General features: G+C 40.8%; 2 protein-coding genes and 1 long non-coding RNA gene across 7 annotated transcripts; 2 read left to right on the top strand and 1 right to left on the bottom strand.

Annotated features, from left to right (window-relative positions):
• Positions 1-27: 27 nt before the first annotated feature.
• Positions 28-7,480, bottom strand: ssuh2rs1 (ssu-2 homolog, related sequence 1). 4 transcript variants are annotated; one of them, XM_030055296.1, is made up of 14 exons: positions 7,301-7,480; positions 7,090-7,123; positions 6,927-6,988; positions 6,230-6,334; positions 5,953-6,028; positions 5,693-5,822; positions 4,787-4,844; positions 4,541-4,665; positions 4,365-4,427; positions 4,183-4,265; positions 2,854-2,946; positions 2,596-2,701; positions 675-782; positions 28-552 (listed from the first exon to the last, which is right to left on the bottom strand). In XM_030055296.1, exons 2-14 carry the CDS (start codon positions 7,110-7,112, stop codon positions 412-414), a joined length of 1,173 nt encoding a protein of 390 aa, XP_029911156.1. In that variant the 5' UTR covers positions 7,113-7,123; positions 7,301-7,480; the 3' UTR covers positions 28-411. The 4 variants fall into 4 exon arrangements, with proteins under 4 accessions (XP_029911156.1, XP_029911154.1, XP_029911155.1 ...); XM_030055294.1 differs by having other exon boundaries at positions 4,541-4,662; positions 4,784-4,844; XM_030055295.1 differs by having other exon boundaries at positions 4,541-4,662; positions 4,784-4,844; positions 7,090-7,134.
• LOC115361717 (uncharacterized) lies at positions 1,161-12,860 on the top strand. Its single transcript, XR_003928439.1, has 3 exons — positions 1,161-1,170; positions 1,889-1,891; positions 12,596-12,860. It is a non-coding gene; the product is annotated as an uncharacterized LOC115361717 (long non-coding RNA).
• On the top strand, positions 7,621-12,460 carry rpl32 (ribosomal protein L32). Of its 2 annotated transcripts, XM_030055298.1 has the most exons (4): positions 7,621-7,735; positions 8,524-8,624; positions 8,739-8,920; positions 12,290-12,425. In XM_030055298.1, exons 2-4 carry the CDS (start codon positions 8,529-8,531, stop codon positions 12,417-12,419), a joined length of 408 nt encoding a protein of 135 aa, XP_029911158.1. In that variant the 5' UTR covers positions 7,621-7,735; positions 8,524-8,528; the 3' UTR covers positions 12,420-12,425. The 2 variants fall into 2 exon arrangements, with proteins under 2 accessions (XP_029911158.1, XP_029911159.1); XM_030055299.1 differs by lacking the exon at positions 7,621-7,735 and having other exon boundaries at positions 8,529-8,624; positions 12,290-12,460.
• Positions 12,861-13,298: the final 438 nt, after the last annotated feature.

A 13,298-nucleotide genomic window follows, 5' to 3' on the forward strand; every position in this document is an offset into this window, starting at 1 on the left:
GATGACACATTTATACACAACAAAACATTGCGAAAACATCTTTTATTAAGACAGATGGATTATTACAAAACACGTGTTACACATTTTCCCCAGTATAATTTCATTGTGAGTACATCAGCCCTGACCTAAAAACAACCATGAGTGACTAAAAATATAGGGCTTTATCTAAAATGACTAACTTTATTAACATGGAAAAATAATCACTGTTGCCTAATAGTAAAAATATAGTTTAATTACAAGCAGCATAATGAGATAACAGGTTATATCGTGTAAATGTATTTTTTTTTTTTCCCAATGATCATGCATAAGCTAAATAATGCAAGTAATCACATGTATTTCTGCAGGACTTCAGGTGTATAGGACTTGTGACCCATTTCTTCATTATTGATCCAGGATAATTTTAGCTATCACTCACATTATAGTGCAGCAACAAGTAGCTGGATAATTATCTGCACTAACTTTGAACTCATTCCCATAAACAAAGTAAATGTGTGAATTCCCTTTCCAGCTGTACGTCACCTTGGTGATGGGGATCAGCTCAATAGTCTGACGCTATAGAGACAAATGAAAGAATTAGTGCATATTGCAGGATTTTTTTTTTTTTTCCCTGAATAAAAACGTGCAGGATTATGACATTAACAAAACATTAAACAGTTATGAGAAGACATATGTACCTGCTGGAGAATGCGTGATGTCCGCGAGTACTTGCCCTGGTGTTCATTGACAAGGCGCTCGGCAGCTCGCACCACTGAGGGGTCAGGGAAGCCCATTACTGGGTACACCTGTACACGGTCACAGGAGGGAAGAGAATCAATCAATCAATCAATAACATTTTATGTTTTGTTTTATGATGCCAAATCCCCATCAGTATTTTAAAGACACCTTTATTAGTTTCTCTGTCATGTAAAATCACCGCAATGGCGCCACTTGCATGTGTTAGTTGTTGGAGAGAAGTGTAAGTGATTTTGCACGTGTATAACTTAAAGAGATTTTTCATACAAGGTCAGGGCTCTGTGCAGGCCAGTCAAGTTCTTCCACACCAAACTCACACAACCATGCCTTTATGGAGCTTGCTGTGTGCACTGGGGCACAGTCATGCTGGAACAGAAAAGGGCCTTCCCCAAACTGTTCCCACAAAGTTGGGAGCAGAGAATTGTCCAAAATGTCTTGGTGAGGTGAAGCACTAACCCCTTGTAGACTATTGTCGCGAATTCGCCTCAAACCACTTCCAGTCTTAATGCCGCCGAGGTGGTGTATGTATCCCACCGATGCTGTTGATGCATATTTCACACATACCAAGAATTGTATTGGAAGCACTCTACCACCAATAATTTAGCATCTGCTTGAAGGCAAAAACACAAAATTTATTTTTGTAGATAACTGTAAATAAATTTAGGCAGTAAGGGGTCAAGATTTCCCTTCAATGGAACTAAGGGACCCAGGACAACCCCAGAAAAACAAGCCACCACTCCGGAGTCCAGTGGCAGCGTGCTTTACACCTTGGCACAACTTGGCGTTGTGCTTGGTGATGTAAGGCTTGCATGCAGCTGCTCGGCCATGGAAACCCATGCCACGAAGCTCCCAGCACACAGTTTTTGTGCTGATGTTAAAACCAGAGGAGGTTTGGAGCTCTGCAATTATTGGGTCAGCAGAGCGTTGGTGACTTTTACGCACTATGCGCCTGAGCACTCAGCAACCCTGCTCTGTAACTTTTCCGCCACTTGGTAGCTAAGCTGCTGTGGTTCTGCAACACTTCCACTTTGCAATAATAACATTTACAGTTGATGGTGGAATATCTAGGAGGGAAGACATTTCACAAACTGGCATATTGCAACAGTGGCATCCTATTACATTATTAATACTATTACAGTAACATGCTTGAATTCAGTGAGTTTTTTAGAGCAAGCCATTCTTTCACAAATCTTTGTGAAGACAGATTGCATGGTTAGGTGCTTAATTTTACAAACCTGTGGCAATGGGACTGAATGAAACACCTGAATTCAATGATTAAGAGGCGTGTCCCAATACTTTTGTCCATAGAGTGTAAAATGTATAATCCTTGCACAAACACAGCCTGTTAGAGGTTATAGGTTTTTGCAAAGTTCTGTCATATGAGTGAGTGCCTTAGTGTGTCTGTCTGTTACAGTATATGTTAATATTTACCAGAGTGTGATGTCACATTTTGTAAATGAAGGCTACACAAGAAAATGCAGTTAGAGCAGCATAAGGCTTTCACACGTACTTATTTTATGGTAGACTCCTTAAAATCGGAGGCAATAGGACAGAACCCGCAGAGTCCAACAAATCGTTCATTTTTTAAATTCTGTACACACAGGTAAGTGAGCACAAGCTAGGCATCCTGTGTGCAAAAACGATCAGGAGTAAAATCTCTTGTGTGCATAATAAAATTCACTGACCCGTATACTCACAAATCTATGGACTCCTCACAAGCGGCACTTAATTCTGAGCCAATAATATTAGGCTGTACATTACTGCATCACACCACAGTTTAAGAGTCTACATTTAATTCATCTGCTGAAATTAAAAAGCATGACTGTCCCCTAAATTTCACCATAAATCAGTACTGTCTTTTACCAGGTACTGAGAGTCTCTGAACAGCTCCTTGCCAGAAACCTTGCTGAGGTTGTCCACCTGAAGTCCACTTTGCTGTTCCACAACGTAGCTGTCTTGGTTGTTAGTCCTAGCCAAATAAAAAGAGGGAACCATGTTTAACTTTATATAAATTATAATTAGCAGTAACAAGCCAAAGTAAATGACGGTGACTTCAAAGAAAAAGTAGTCATTGCATTATTTAGGACAAATATTATTGAATAAAAAATGAGGAAAGAGCACCATTTCACAGTGAGGTTGATGTAGGTCAGAAGTTGTTGTTTTCCATGGCACGTCGAACACTGCTTTGATCCTTGGCCGTGACAATGACTGCAGCTGTAAAACAATATTGTCAGAGGACTGTCATTTAGCCGTTCAGAAACCACATACTGCATAAGTTCTACATTGCAATTGTTTTTCCTACTAAATCTGTGAGAAATCCATATCACCAGCAACCCAAAACACAGGGCAAACACAGACTAAAAAACATTACACATGGAACTTAATTGATTGAATTCATAATGTTTTTTTTTTTAAATAACCCATAATTTTTTTTTTAAATCTCTGTCTGGCTCTCTGTAGTGACTTCCTCTGTGTGTGTATGGATATGAGCAGAGCTGCAAACATGAGTGTTTGCAAGTAAGCAATTTTTAGAGAAGCAAATGAGCCCCTTTGTCAACACCACCACCATTGCTCTCATGTAAATTTTTGCTGAACCAGATAAGGACCTGAAGATCCAGCCTGCTGCCTCATTCTTGTGCACTTGAACACAATGCAGATCACTCAATCACATAGGCTCTGCAAGCCAGCACACATCCACATATACAAACTGTCTACTTCTACATGGAAGTGATATTCAACTACTGAGTCGGACAGAAACAAAGAAACAGGAACGAGCAGATTTCTACCTGTCTGTGGACATTTCTATACATTACGAAACATGTATATACTGATGCAATATGCTACGGACAGGAAGATGCTCTGAGTTTTTGCCATGGGTCTTATTATGACGAGCAAAAAGTGATTCAACGTTACACCCAAGCTGAACTGTCCTTCTGTATCAACTTCCCAAGTCTAGTGCTGTCCTCCTTTGTTTGGTTTCCTTTCCAGAAGGCTGAGGCCATAGCTGAGCACGCCAACAGCAAAATCTTGTTACAAACATGAAACCTCTGTTTTGCCCAGGAAATAAACCACCTCCTTGTACAACTTCCTTGTGCAACTGTAATTAGTTGTTCGTCCAGTTTATTTTCTCGTTATCGCCTAAATATTTGTACTTGTCAGCTGATGTAGTGCTCACGCTTCCAAGTTTCCATAAACTCTGTGCAGGAGATAAAGCCAAGCATCAGCCACACCAATTTTGGGCCAAAATGCAAATTGCAGGGAATCAAAAGGAGGTCACAAATTCATATCTCAGAATCTGAGATCTAAGAGCAGATGCAAAGGTCTTCATGTGTTGTGATATGAGAGGATACTGGATAGTGCGAGACCTTTTCTGGAGGGTGGGAATTTCAGAAAGTGAGGAGGGCATGTTGGCCAGATGTGAAAGATAGGTGACAATGGGAGAACACTTACTTTTCTCTCCCTCTGCCATTACAGTGGCTGCATCGATCATCACTGAGGCGGTAACCAGATCCATTGCACACCCAGCAAACTTTCTGACAGCGACAAGAAAATACATACGTGACAGGATGACTAGATGACCTCTCTGCATGGCCAAAAACAAACCTGTGATTAAGCTTAGGACAGTGACTTACATTACCAGCACCAGCGCACTCAGAACAAGGTCTCTTCCCCATCCCCAAGCAAACATGGCAGGTCTGCAGATGAAATGTTTCTCAAAAGATGAAATGGCAAAAAGTAATATCCCTAGCAAAACATTTTTTCCCCATCCACACATACTGAACATATGATTTTTCTAATGAGAATTTACCTTCACAGACGAGGTGTAGGGAACCCTGATACTCTGTTTGCCATCCTGAAAGAAACCGGGGGTTTTAGCAGGAATATCCCACGGCCCCGGAGGCGGCTGGGAGAAGGCATCAACTGACTGGCCTGCTCAAAGAAAATGAGATATTCGATTGGTGCTGAGCTGAGCAGTCATACTAAATAACTGAATGATGACAGATTAAAGATTAAAGCCAATGATAAACAACAGGTAATACTGATACTATACCACGGTATGGCTCCTGACTCCACTCTGTAGATCTGGACTCAGTAAACGTTTCCAGGCGGTACTGAAAAGCAGCAAAGGAGAAAAACTCATGATGTATTATGTCCTCATTATGACTCACTTTCCTGAACTTTTGCACAATCTGGTTTAAAGAGAGACAGACAGACGCATAGAAATAACACACTACACTATGTGATAAGACAAATTTGCAAATTTCCTGCGGGATGAATAAAGTATCTAGCTAGCTATCTATCTATCTCTAAGACAAGACAATATCCTACCATCAAAAACAAATAAGAAAGCAAGGTAAGGACAAACGTAATTACAAGAAAATAAGACAAACAGACAAAACAATTACAAGGGACCACAGGCTTACTGTTCAATCGTACACTTGTGACACAAGTGACACACTTGTGACTGAAAGTGCTTAAGTCATGAAAATAAAGAACTTCCTTAATAGGATAAAAATATTGCATGTGATATCACCCTCATCCCTTAAATCGTCAAGTAGCATAGATCGCATGGAAATATCCAAATTTTGAAATACTGGCTCTAGCCACTTTTTGACCTTTAATCTGAAGGATGCTACTCTTGGACAGAACCAAAAAATATGCAATGAATCCTCTGTATCTTCTCCACATTTTCCTATGGCATCACCCTGGAGCACCATTTTTGGTTCCAGTTGGTATACAGGGTGATAAAGCGGGTTATTCTTTGCTTTTTGAGAGGACAAACAACCAAATCAAAACTCTAACTTGACATGGTGTTCAAGAGAGTTATCTTTTGATATTTATCACAGCAAAACTGAAACTCATCATCCATTCACGTCAGTGGAACACAAAAAATGTCATTTGCAAGATTCTCTGCAAAAAGAGACCATAATGAGTTAAATGGACACAACATTTCTCTTACCCTGTATGTGTTGAATGCCTCCATGCCGGTAATGACACCATCCTTGGCTGGACCTGAGCTGTAGCAGCACTTATTGGAGGCAAACAGGACGAAGGCCTCCCGCGCTGTATCTTCAGATATAGAGGGGATACTGCAAACAATGACACAATAAGTTTGCTATATCCTTCACAATAAAGTGTTTTCAGTTTTAAGATATCGCCATTTTTTTTTGCAGTGATCTATGCAATCATTATTTTAAAAGCAGATGACTTGAGGCTTACTTCCAGTGGGGCTGTGAGGGTCCAGGTTCAGGCTGAGGAACTGGGAAGGACGGCATCGGAGGGGGCAGGAATCCGCCTACACCACATGAGTTAGGCAAGATGAAAGGTTAGAGCAGTTTAACGTGCCGTGCATTGCATCACTGCTTACTCATTGGAGAAAGCATTCAGTGTAATTCATTGTTTCTGAGCAGGGCAGGAATCCGAAGGCTTCCTGCTTCATGGGGGCGGTCAGTGACAACAAACAGGACCACCATGGATGCAGCACTGCATACTGTACCTCCTCCTCCAGCCACTGTTCCCTCATAGCCAGGCACACTGTCAAACATGCTGGCCGGAGGAGCGCTGGGCCCTTGGATCTCAGATGTGGGTGGGGCATACATTGCTGAAATAAACCAGACAAACCAGTTCAGTGTTAGAAATGCACATACTTCTTGGACTGACTTCTACAGATTATAAAATAACCACAAAATAAAAACAGTGCCAAATTACTTGTTGCTGACGCCTAATCTGTGAGAAAACAAATTAAAAAAAAAAAAAAAAAAAATCCAGCTCTTTCACTGACTTCTTCCGTAATCATTTTTTAGGCACAAATGCACTTGACAAGACTACAAGTGAGAGAGTGACTTACCTTGTCCCACCGTGTGATCACACACTCTTTAGTGTTTTACCGCACAAAACAAGTTAGATTTAAGCCTGAAAACAGGGCTCGGTCTCCTCACACACAAGATTATATCCTGATAAATTGAGTAGTCCACACAGCATGTAATGACATGAGCCTAGAGCGGACAGCGCCAGCAGGCTGTTAGTCTGCACGTAGAAAATGACGTCACGAACGGTATAGTTTGGTTAATGTCCTGTTTGGCACGTGTGGGCGTGGGCTCCACACAGGGCCAAATCCTAATAGTAATGTATATTATATGTACAAGTGGTTTTCAGTCAATTTAAGAGGCTACTTATATTTCCATGTGACTCACCGGGCATGGCCCCCGCGGCAGGAGCATAGCCAGAGCTCGTCGCCCCATAACACTCAGAAGTGCTGAAAATAACGGGAAAACCAAACAAACCAGTCAAGACAAATGACAAGTCTGAGACTGGCGTACGTGCACCAAAAAGAAAAAAAAAAAAACATAAACTTACCTCAGGATGGGCTGTTTATCCATTTTACCCCTGGCTGAAAAACAGCTCGACACACACACACGCACACACACACATACATACACAAATAATTTAGGAAGTATTCAAGCGCACAAGCCAAATCAGGGCCAGAAATCATGTGACAAAAGGTGGATCATTGTCTGTTTTATGGCGTTGTTTACTCCACCCAGTATCAGCAGATTTACATATTTACCTTCTCACAGAGTTGAAGAAGTGAAAGCAAAATTAGGATTGTGGCGTGGTGGTCCAGCAGGTGATAAACGAGTCTTGATAAACCTGTGGCAACCAATTCAGCGGACCCCCAAACTTTTATATGACCAGGAAGTGCGCACATGGATTTAATTCCGCTTTCATCTCAATAATTAGAAGTGAAAGTGGATGTAAAGTAGTGTTGGCAGCTTGTAACATCAGAAAACACCACAGTGGACATCCACAAATAGAAACACGGCGTTGTCACATTGTTCACAGCTCATATTTTCAGTAAAAAATGCAAAATGTACTAATACAAAGCACAGCGTCGGAATAGCTGCCCGTAAACTACAGTACCCATAAGGCATTGCAACACCCTCGGAAGTCCTTTTCTTCCTTTCCGCCGTCGTTGAAGTCCCTCTTTGGATTACATCGGCGGGTGAGTGAACATAATCTACGTTCATCCTCGCTTATAAACGCGGTATCGGAGCACAACAACACGGCATCATAAACATAATGGACGACCATGTGTAGAGATTATGAAATTGGCCATGTTGTCGTTTTTATTTCCCCACTGTACCGATGTATTTTGGACCGAGGCGCCATCTGAGAGCGGCTCGCCTCGGCTCTTCCTGTGATGCGGGGTTGCAGTGTGAAGTTCAGGCCTGCGCTACAGCGTGGCTTATTCTCTACAATAACACTGTGAAATCCAGTCTAGCAGGCGTGTGTCGATTTGTGCACGTCTCACAAATGTATAATCAAGTACACGGTTGTAAATGCAGGACATACACAAGTTTTGCCGGAAGGTTGTCAGAAAACGTTAGCATCAAAGCTAGCTAGCTAAACATTGGTTTCGTAGCAGAAGGTGGCAGACATTGCTCAACGTGCTCAAGATTAAGGGGTTGGACACATTGACAGACCATGTAGAATCAAATATATATATAAACAGACAATTGGAACAGCTTACTTAGCTGTCTAGACCATAGTAAGGCGAATATGGGCTCATATGTGTAATAGCTTTGACATGCTAGTGAAGGAATCTGCCTTTGAAATGAGAGCAACGCTACATCACCTGCTCTTTCATATTTCTCATGTCACTTAGTTTGCTGACGTTTTCTAAGGTTGTCTAATATCATGATAGGAATTAAACTTATTGGTAAATACTCCAGTACTACAGCTAATATAAGCATGCAGTTGTAATTGTTCTTTTTTACTCTCTGTCCTCAGTCACCATGGCAGCCCTCAGACCCCTCACAAAACCCAAAATTGTCAAGAAACGAACCAAGAAGTTCATTCGTCACCAGTCTGACAGATATGTCAAGATTGCGGTAAGTCTGCCTGGCATGCTGGATGCAAATCCGGATGAGATAATTATTTCTAAGGTTGAAATGTCAGTTGTTGATTCCTGGATGTTAATTTTTTTTTTTTTCCCCTTGAAACAGAAAAACTGGCGTAAACCCAGAGGTATTGACAACAGGGTCCGCAGGCGGTTCAAGGGTCAGATGCTTATGCCCAACATCGGTTATGGTAGCAACAAGAAGACCAAGTACATGCTGCCCACCGGCTTTAAGAAGTTCCTGGTGCACAACATCAAGGAGCTTGAGGTCCTGATGATGAGCAACAAGTAAGTTTTGTTTGTGTTTTACATTCAGATTTATTTCAGTCTACGGTTTTTGGCAAGAACACTCCTTTTCGGTGTCAAATTTGTTGTATTTACTATATGTTTTCAAAATAAGATAAATCGTCAACATAGCGTTCATTGATGAGTGACAGTTTGAAAGTGAGTAGTTTAATACAATCACTGTAAGCCCTGACCATAAAATACTCAGAAAAATCAAACTTTCAATCTGAACTTATTGTTCAGCTAGTCATCTCCCTGATAATGTCTTACAGTCTTAAATCAAGCTTATGCATAAATCCCGTGTAGACTCATCAAGCTGCAGGTGAAATGGTAATGAGGCTTTACAACAGGGGTGTCAAACTCGTGCCATGGAGGGCCGAGAAGCTGCAGGTTTTCATTCCAACCAACAACTCCACCAGGTGATTTCACTGATCACCCTACCTCCAAACAGAGAGGCGGGACTAATCAGTGAAATCACCTGGTGGAGTTGTTGGTTGGAATGAAAACCTGCAGCCTCTCGGCCCTCCATGGCACGAGTTTGACACCCCTGCTTTACAATCTCAGTGGAACGTCACTACAGGGTATTTTTGTGACTGCTGGCTTCAGAATTACGTGCAGCCTAAACAGAGCTTATTTAAAATGAGATTTAATTTTATTGGTCCTTGTGAGCAAATTGGGTGTTCACAGCCGCAAAAGTTGTAGGATTCAGTAAGGAAAAGAAAATATAAATACTAATAGCAGAAAAAATGAATATAGAAAGTGATATTTTGTGTCACATCAGTTTCAGCAGTGAAACAGGAAGAAACCAATCACAGACATGGATGTTCTTCTCTCAGAAACGAACAATGAATGGATTGTTTGTGGGAATATGAATAGATATAAGTAATACAAAAGCAATAAGTGAAAAGGAAAACTGTCACTAAAGTCAGATGAATCGTGGGAGAAAACTGCAGATGGTTTTAATGTGCAAGTAAATGGATTTATCACAGTCCTGACAGTAAGGCGCAATGGGCGTACTTTTTATTCAGAGTATTTTCTTGTTGCATCAAGGCTGAGCTTCTTTAACAGCCGGCCCAATTTACCCAACGTCACTGGTGATGGAAGAATTTCAGATCGTTTTTGTGCAATCAGTTTAATCCATTATTGATATCACTATAGTCAAATAATGTAAGCTACTTGCTCTTTGATAAAAGCCCTCTTTCATAGCCAGAGTGGGCAAACTGCCTAGAGCCACTACATTTATTATGTCTGATATAATAAATCATCAGCTAGCGAATGGGCTCCCTGTAAAGAGCCCTCACAGCTATCTGTGCAGCCAAACCGGTGCAGGGTCCTCTTTGCAGTGAGCAGAACAGGCAGGTAGAGCTATGACACTCCCATCAATACAACTTGCAACAGCTGCGTAGTGAAGTGAGCAGAAAAGGAGTGTAAGCAAACATTACAGTTCTTAAAGTCTATATCAAAAGGCAGCACTATTTAACAAAAATATCTTCAGTTTTATGATGGACTGAGTTGTATTGTGTTTTTAAAAGCATGCATGAATAAAAAGTAGCATTAATTGTAATTGATATGTGGATGCCATTTGCGCATACTTAACATCTATTTGGATATATCAGAGCTGTCAGAAAAATGCAAGATTCCTAGTTGTAATTACCAATCGGATAGTGACACAAATTCTGTTGACAAGTCAGAAGATGGTTCTTGAGGTAAATACCATATGAAGTGAACTCACCATACACTCAGAGCTCACCTAATCATGCTTCTTGAGAGCCCCTAGTTGTAAGGTTAATCTTACCCGTGATTTTACAAATTCCAAATTTTGTGACATTGTACTCTTGACATGCTTAAGACATTTCTAAATGAGGGTCACTGTTGAAACAATAGTTCCGACCTAAATGTTTTGGTGGGAAAGATGGTGTAGACCCGGCCTTTCCTGGTTTATAAAGACAGGGGAAGTTCAGCAAATGACCTGCTATAAAGTTTTAAAGGCTTGTTAATCACAATAAATACATTGTGTGGTTCTGGCAAACCAATCCAACTTATAATGAAATCTGGAACATGTCGTCTCCAAAGTGTTAGTTTCTGTCACATTTAATACCTTGTTTGAAATGTATATATTTTTTAAAATTAAATGTATTAAGTGCCTCAGCACTGGTCATAGTTAGGCTAAATGGGGAAGACGGTCATGTTAGATTGTCAGTGGTTGTGACTTTAGCTGTGGCGGTCCCCACTGCTGCAAGGTTTTAGATGAACTGAAAATTTGTCAGTCCTCAGTCTGTTTGTTTTTTTAAAGTGATTACAGTGCAAGAGTTCACTTTATGATAGAGAGAATGCAATTAAGAGCCCTTGTTAACATTGGACACCTACTGGAACCAAACAGCCCTATCCTCCACATCAACAAAACTTATTACAGGGCACATTAGGCTAATAAGAGCGACTGATGTAATAAGGTTGACTACTTAAAAGTTTGATATGTTGCTATTAAGCAAAATCAACGTGGCTCTGTTCCAGGTTGTTCTGTTTCAAGCTCTTTTGCTGTTTCTGGATTGTAGAAGTGTTTCAGGTGTCTCTCCTGGCCACAGTTTACCCAGAATGTCAAAGACTAAATCGCAGGGGGACTGTTAGGTAAAATCTAGCTCAGCTGTCACATGTTTTACCACAGTCATTTGAGGAAGTCAATAGCAATGTGTCTGCATCATCTGACATGGGTAGATTGCTTATGGGATCATACTTGCACCACTTAGAGAGCTCAAATTAAATATACTAGTACCTGTGTCCAAAGAACTTCACTACTAGAAAGTGGGCATTTAGCTGAACTTAGTAAGGCGTCACTGTAAATTGATTACCGATTCTGTCTTGAGTTATCAGGGTGGCAAGCAAAATAAGTGGGATGTACTATGTCTTAGGCTACAAGTTTGAGGCTGTCGAGTTATAATTGTGGTCATTGATATGGCCGTAATAACACTAAACCTGCATGACAGAAGTCTGTGAGCCTTGCCTGTGCTTGTTGGCCTGAGAGGGGAAAGCAGAACAGTTTTCAGTTTGATTGCTCAGCTGATGACATACAGCATTATTTTGCAGGTGTGTGTACTGTAAAACTGATTGTTATTTTATTTTATTTTATTTCATCAGTAAAAGGGAAACAAAATACTCTAAATATGGTTTTGCACATCTGTCAGACTGACCTGAGATCATTTGTTTTTCCTGTATATGAACAATGTAACTTTATGGTGAATACTCCATAAGTGCTAAAATGGATTTTAATGTTAGTTCAGCATTTCTCTCAACCATGTTATGTCCTTCTCAAAGGCATTTCCAGTAAACTGTTGTGTAATTTAATGACCTTAACCTTTTTTTTTTTTTTCTTTGCAGGACCCACTGTGCTGAGATCGCCCACAATGTCTCCTCCAAGAACAGGAAGCTGATTGTGGAGAGGGCAGCTCAGCTGGCCATCAAGATCACCAACCCCAACGCCCGCCTCAGGAGCGAGGAGAACGAGTGATCTGGCTATTTTCACAATAAAAACAGTCTTTAAAAATTGAACTTGGCTTGTAGATTGTTCTTCCTGCACATCATAGCTTTTCTCTCTGAGGTTTTTGCTGTCGGTGGGGATTCGAGTATTAGAAGTTTGTTTTTGTTATGTAGTTTTGAGAGCAAAAGTATTTTAGTGCATTGAAGGGGCATGAAAAGGGTAAGGAAATTCTCATACATGAACCAGTGCTTACATTGATGGCACCAGAGCCAGTTGTATTCTCCCTAAGGTAAACGGGGTTATTCCTCAGCTTCTTCCAGATGACTGGATGTGGAAATAGAACAAAAGGGGCAAGATGCCTGAAGAAGAGTCCTGACCCATATTGTAAGTGGAGGGGCCCCAGATAACTCTGTAAGCTCAGTATTCCCTAAAAAGATGTGAACAATGGTACAATAAAATGTCACATGCCTACGTATTAGAGCTTACAGCTTATCTTGAACTACATTCTGGATCGTCTGTCAAAGCGTATAAAGAAGATGTGGGTGTTGGACATAATGTATAATCCCCTTGGAGTACTTGGTAAAATTGGGGAGTGCTGCTCACCAGACTTAATCCAGGACCTGGTTTGAGAGTATGGGGTCAGTTTGGGACAAAACTTAAAAGCATGTCTAATCCCCAGATAGTTAATTTATGCAATTACCAGATTATATCAGAATTTGTGGAATGGTGTCTGAAGCTGCCTAGAAATGGCCAGCTTAGATTGTATATTGTTTTGCAACATTAAGAGCCAGCTTCCTAGGGAGAAAGTTTCCATTGCATTCTGGCAGGCAAGCTGTGCCCCATAGCCCTTAGCCTTGTGCCATCTGTTCATGTAAAACTGACATTGCCAGACATGCAAAAACATAACAT

This window comes from Myripristis murdjan, chromosome 7, assembly GCF_902150065.1.
Source record: "Myripristis murdjan chromosome 7, fMyrMur1.1, whole genome shotgun sequence".
In the NCBI taxonomy this organism is placed as follows: Eukaryota; Metazoa; Chordata; class Actinopteri; order Holocentriformes; family Holocentridae; genus Myripristis; species Myripristis murdjan.

Coding starts and splice junctions, on each gene's coding strand:
- rpl32 (XM_030055298.1), top strand. CDS start 8,529: ATGGCAGCCCTCAGACCCCTCACAAAACCCAAAATTGTCAAGAAACGA. Junction 8,625..8,738: donor ACAGATATGTCAAGATTGCG/GTAAGTCTGCCT, acceptor CCCTTGAAACAG/AAAAACTGGCGTAAACCCAG. Junction 8,921..12,289: donor GTCCTGATGATGAGCAACAA/GTAAGTTTTGTT, acceptor TTTTCTTTGCAG/GACCCACTGTGCTGAGATCG.
- ssuh2rs1 (XM_030055296.1), bottom strand. CDS start 7,112: ATGGATAAACAGCCCATCCTGAG. Junction 5,823..5,952: donor CCCTCACAGCCCCACTGGAA/GTAAGCCTCAAG, acceptor CATTGTTTGCAG/TATCCCCTCTATATCTGAAG. Junction 553..674: donor CATCACGCATTCTCCAGCAG/GTACATATGTCT, acceptor TTGTCTCTATAG/CGTCAGACTATTGAGCTGAT.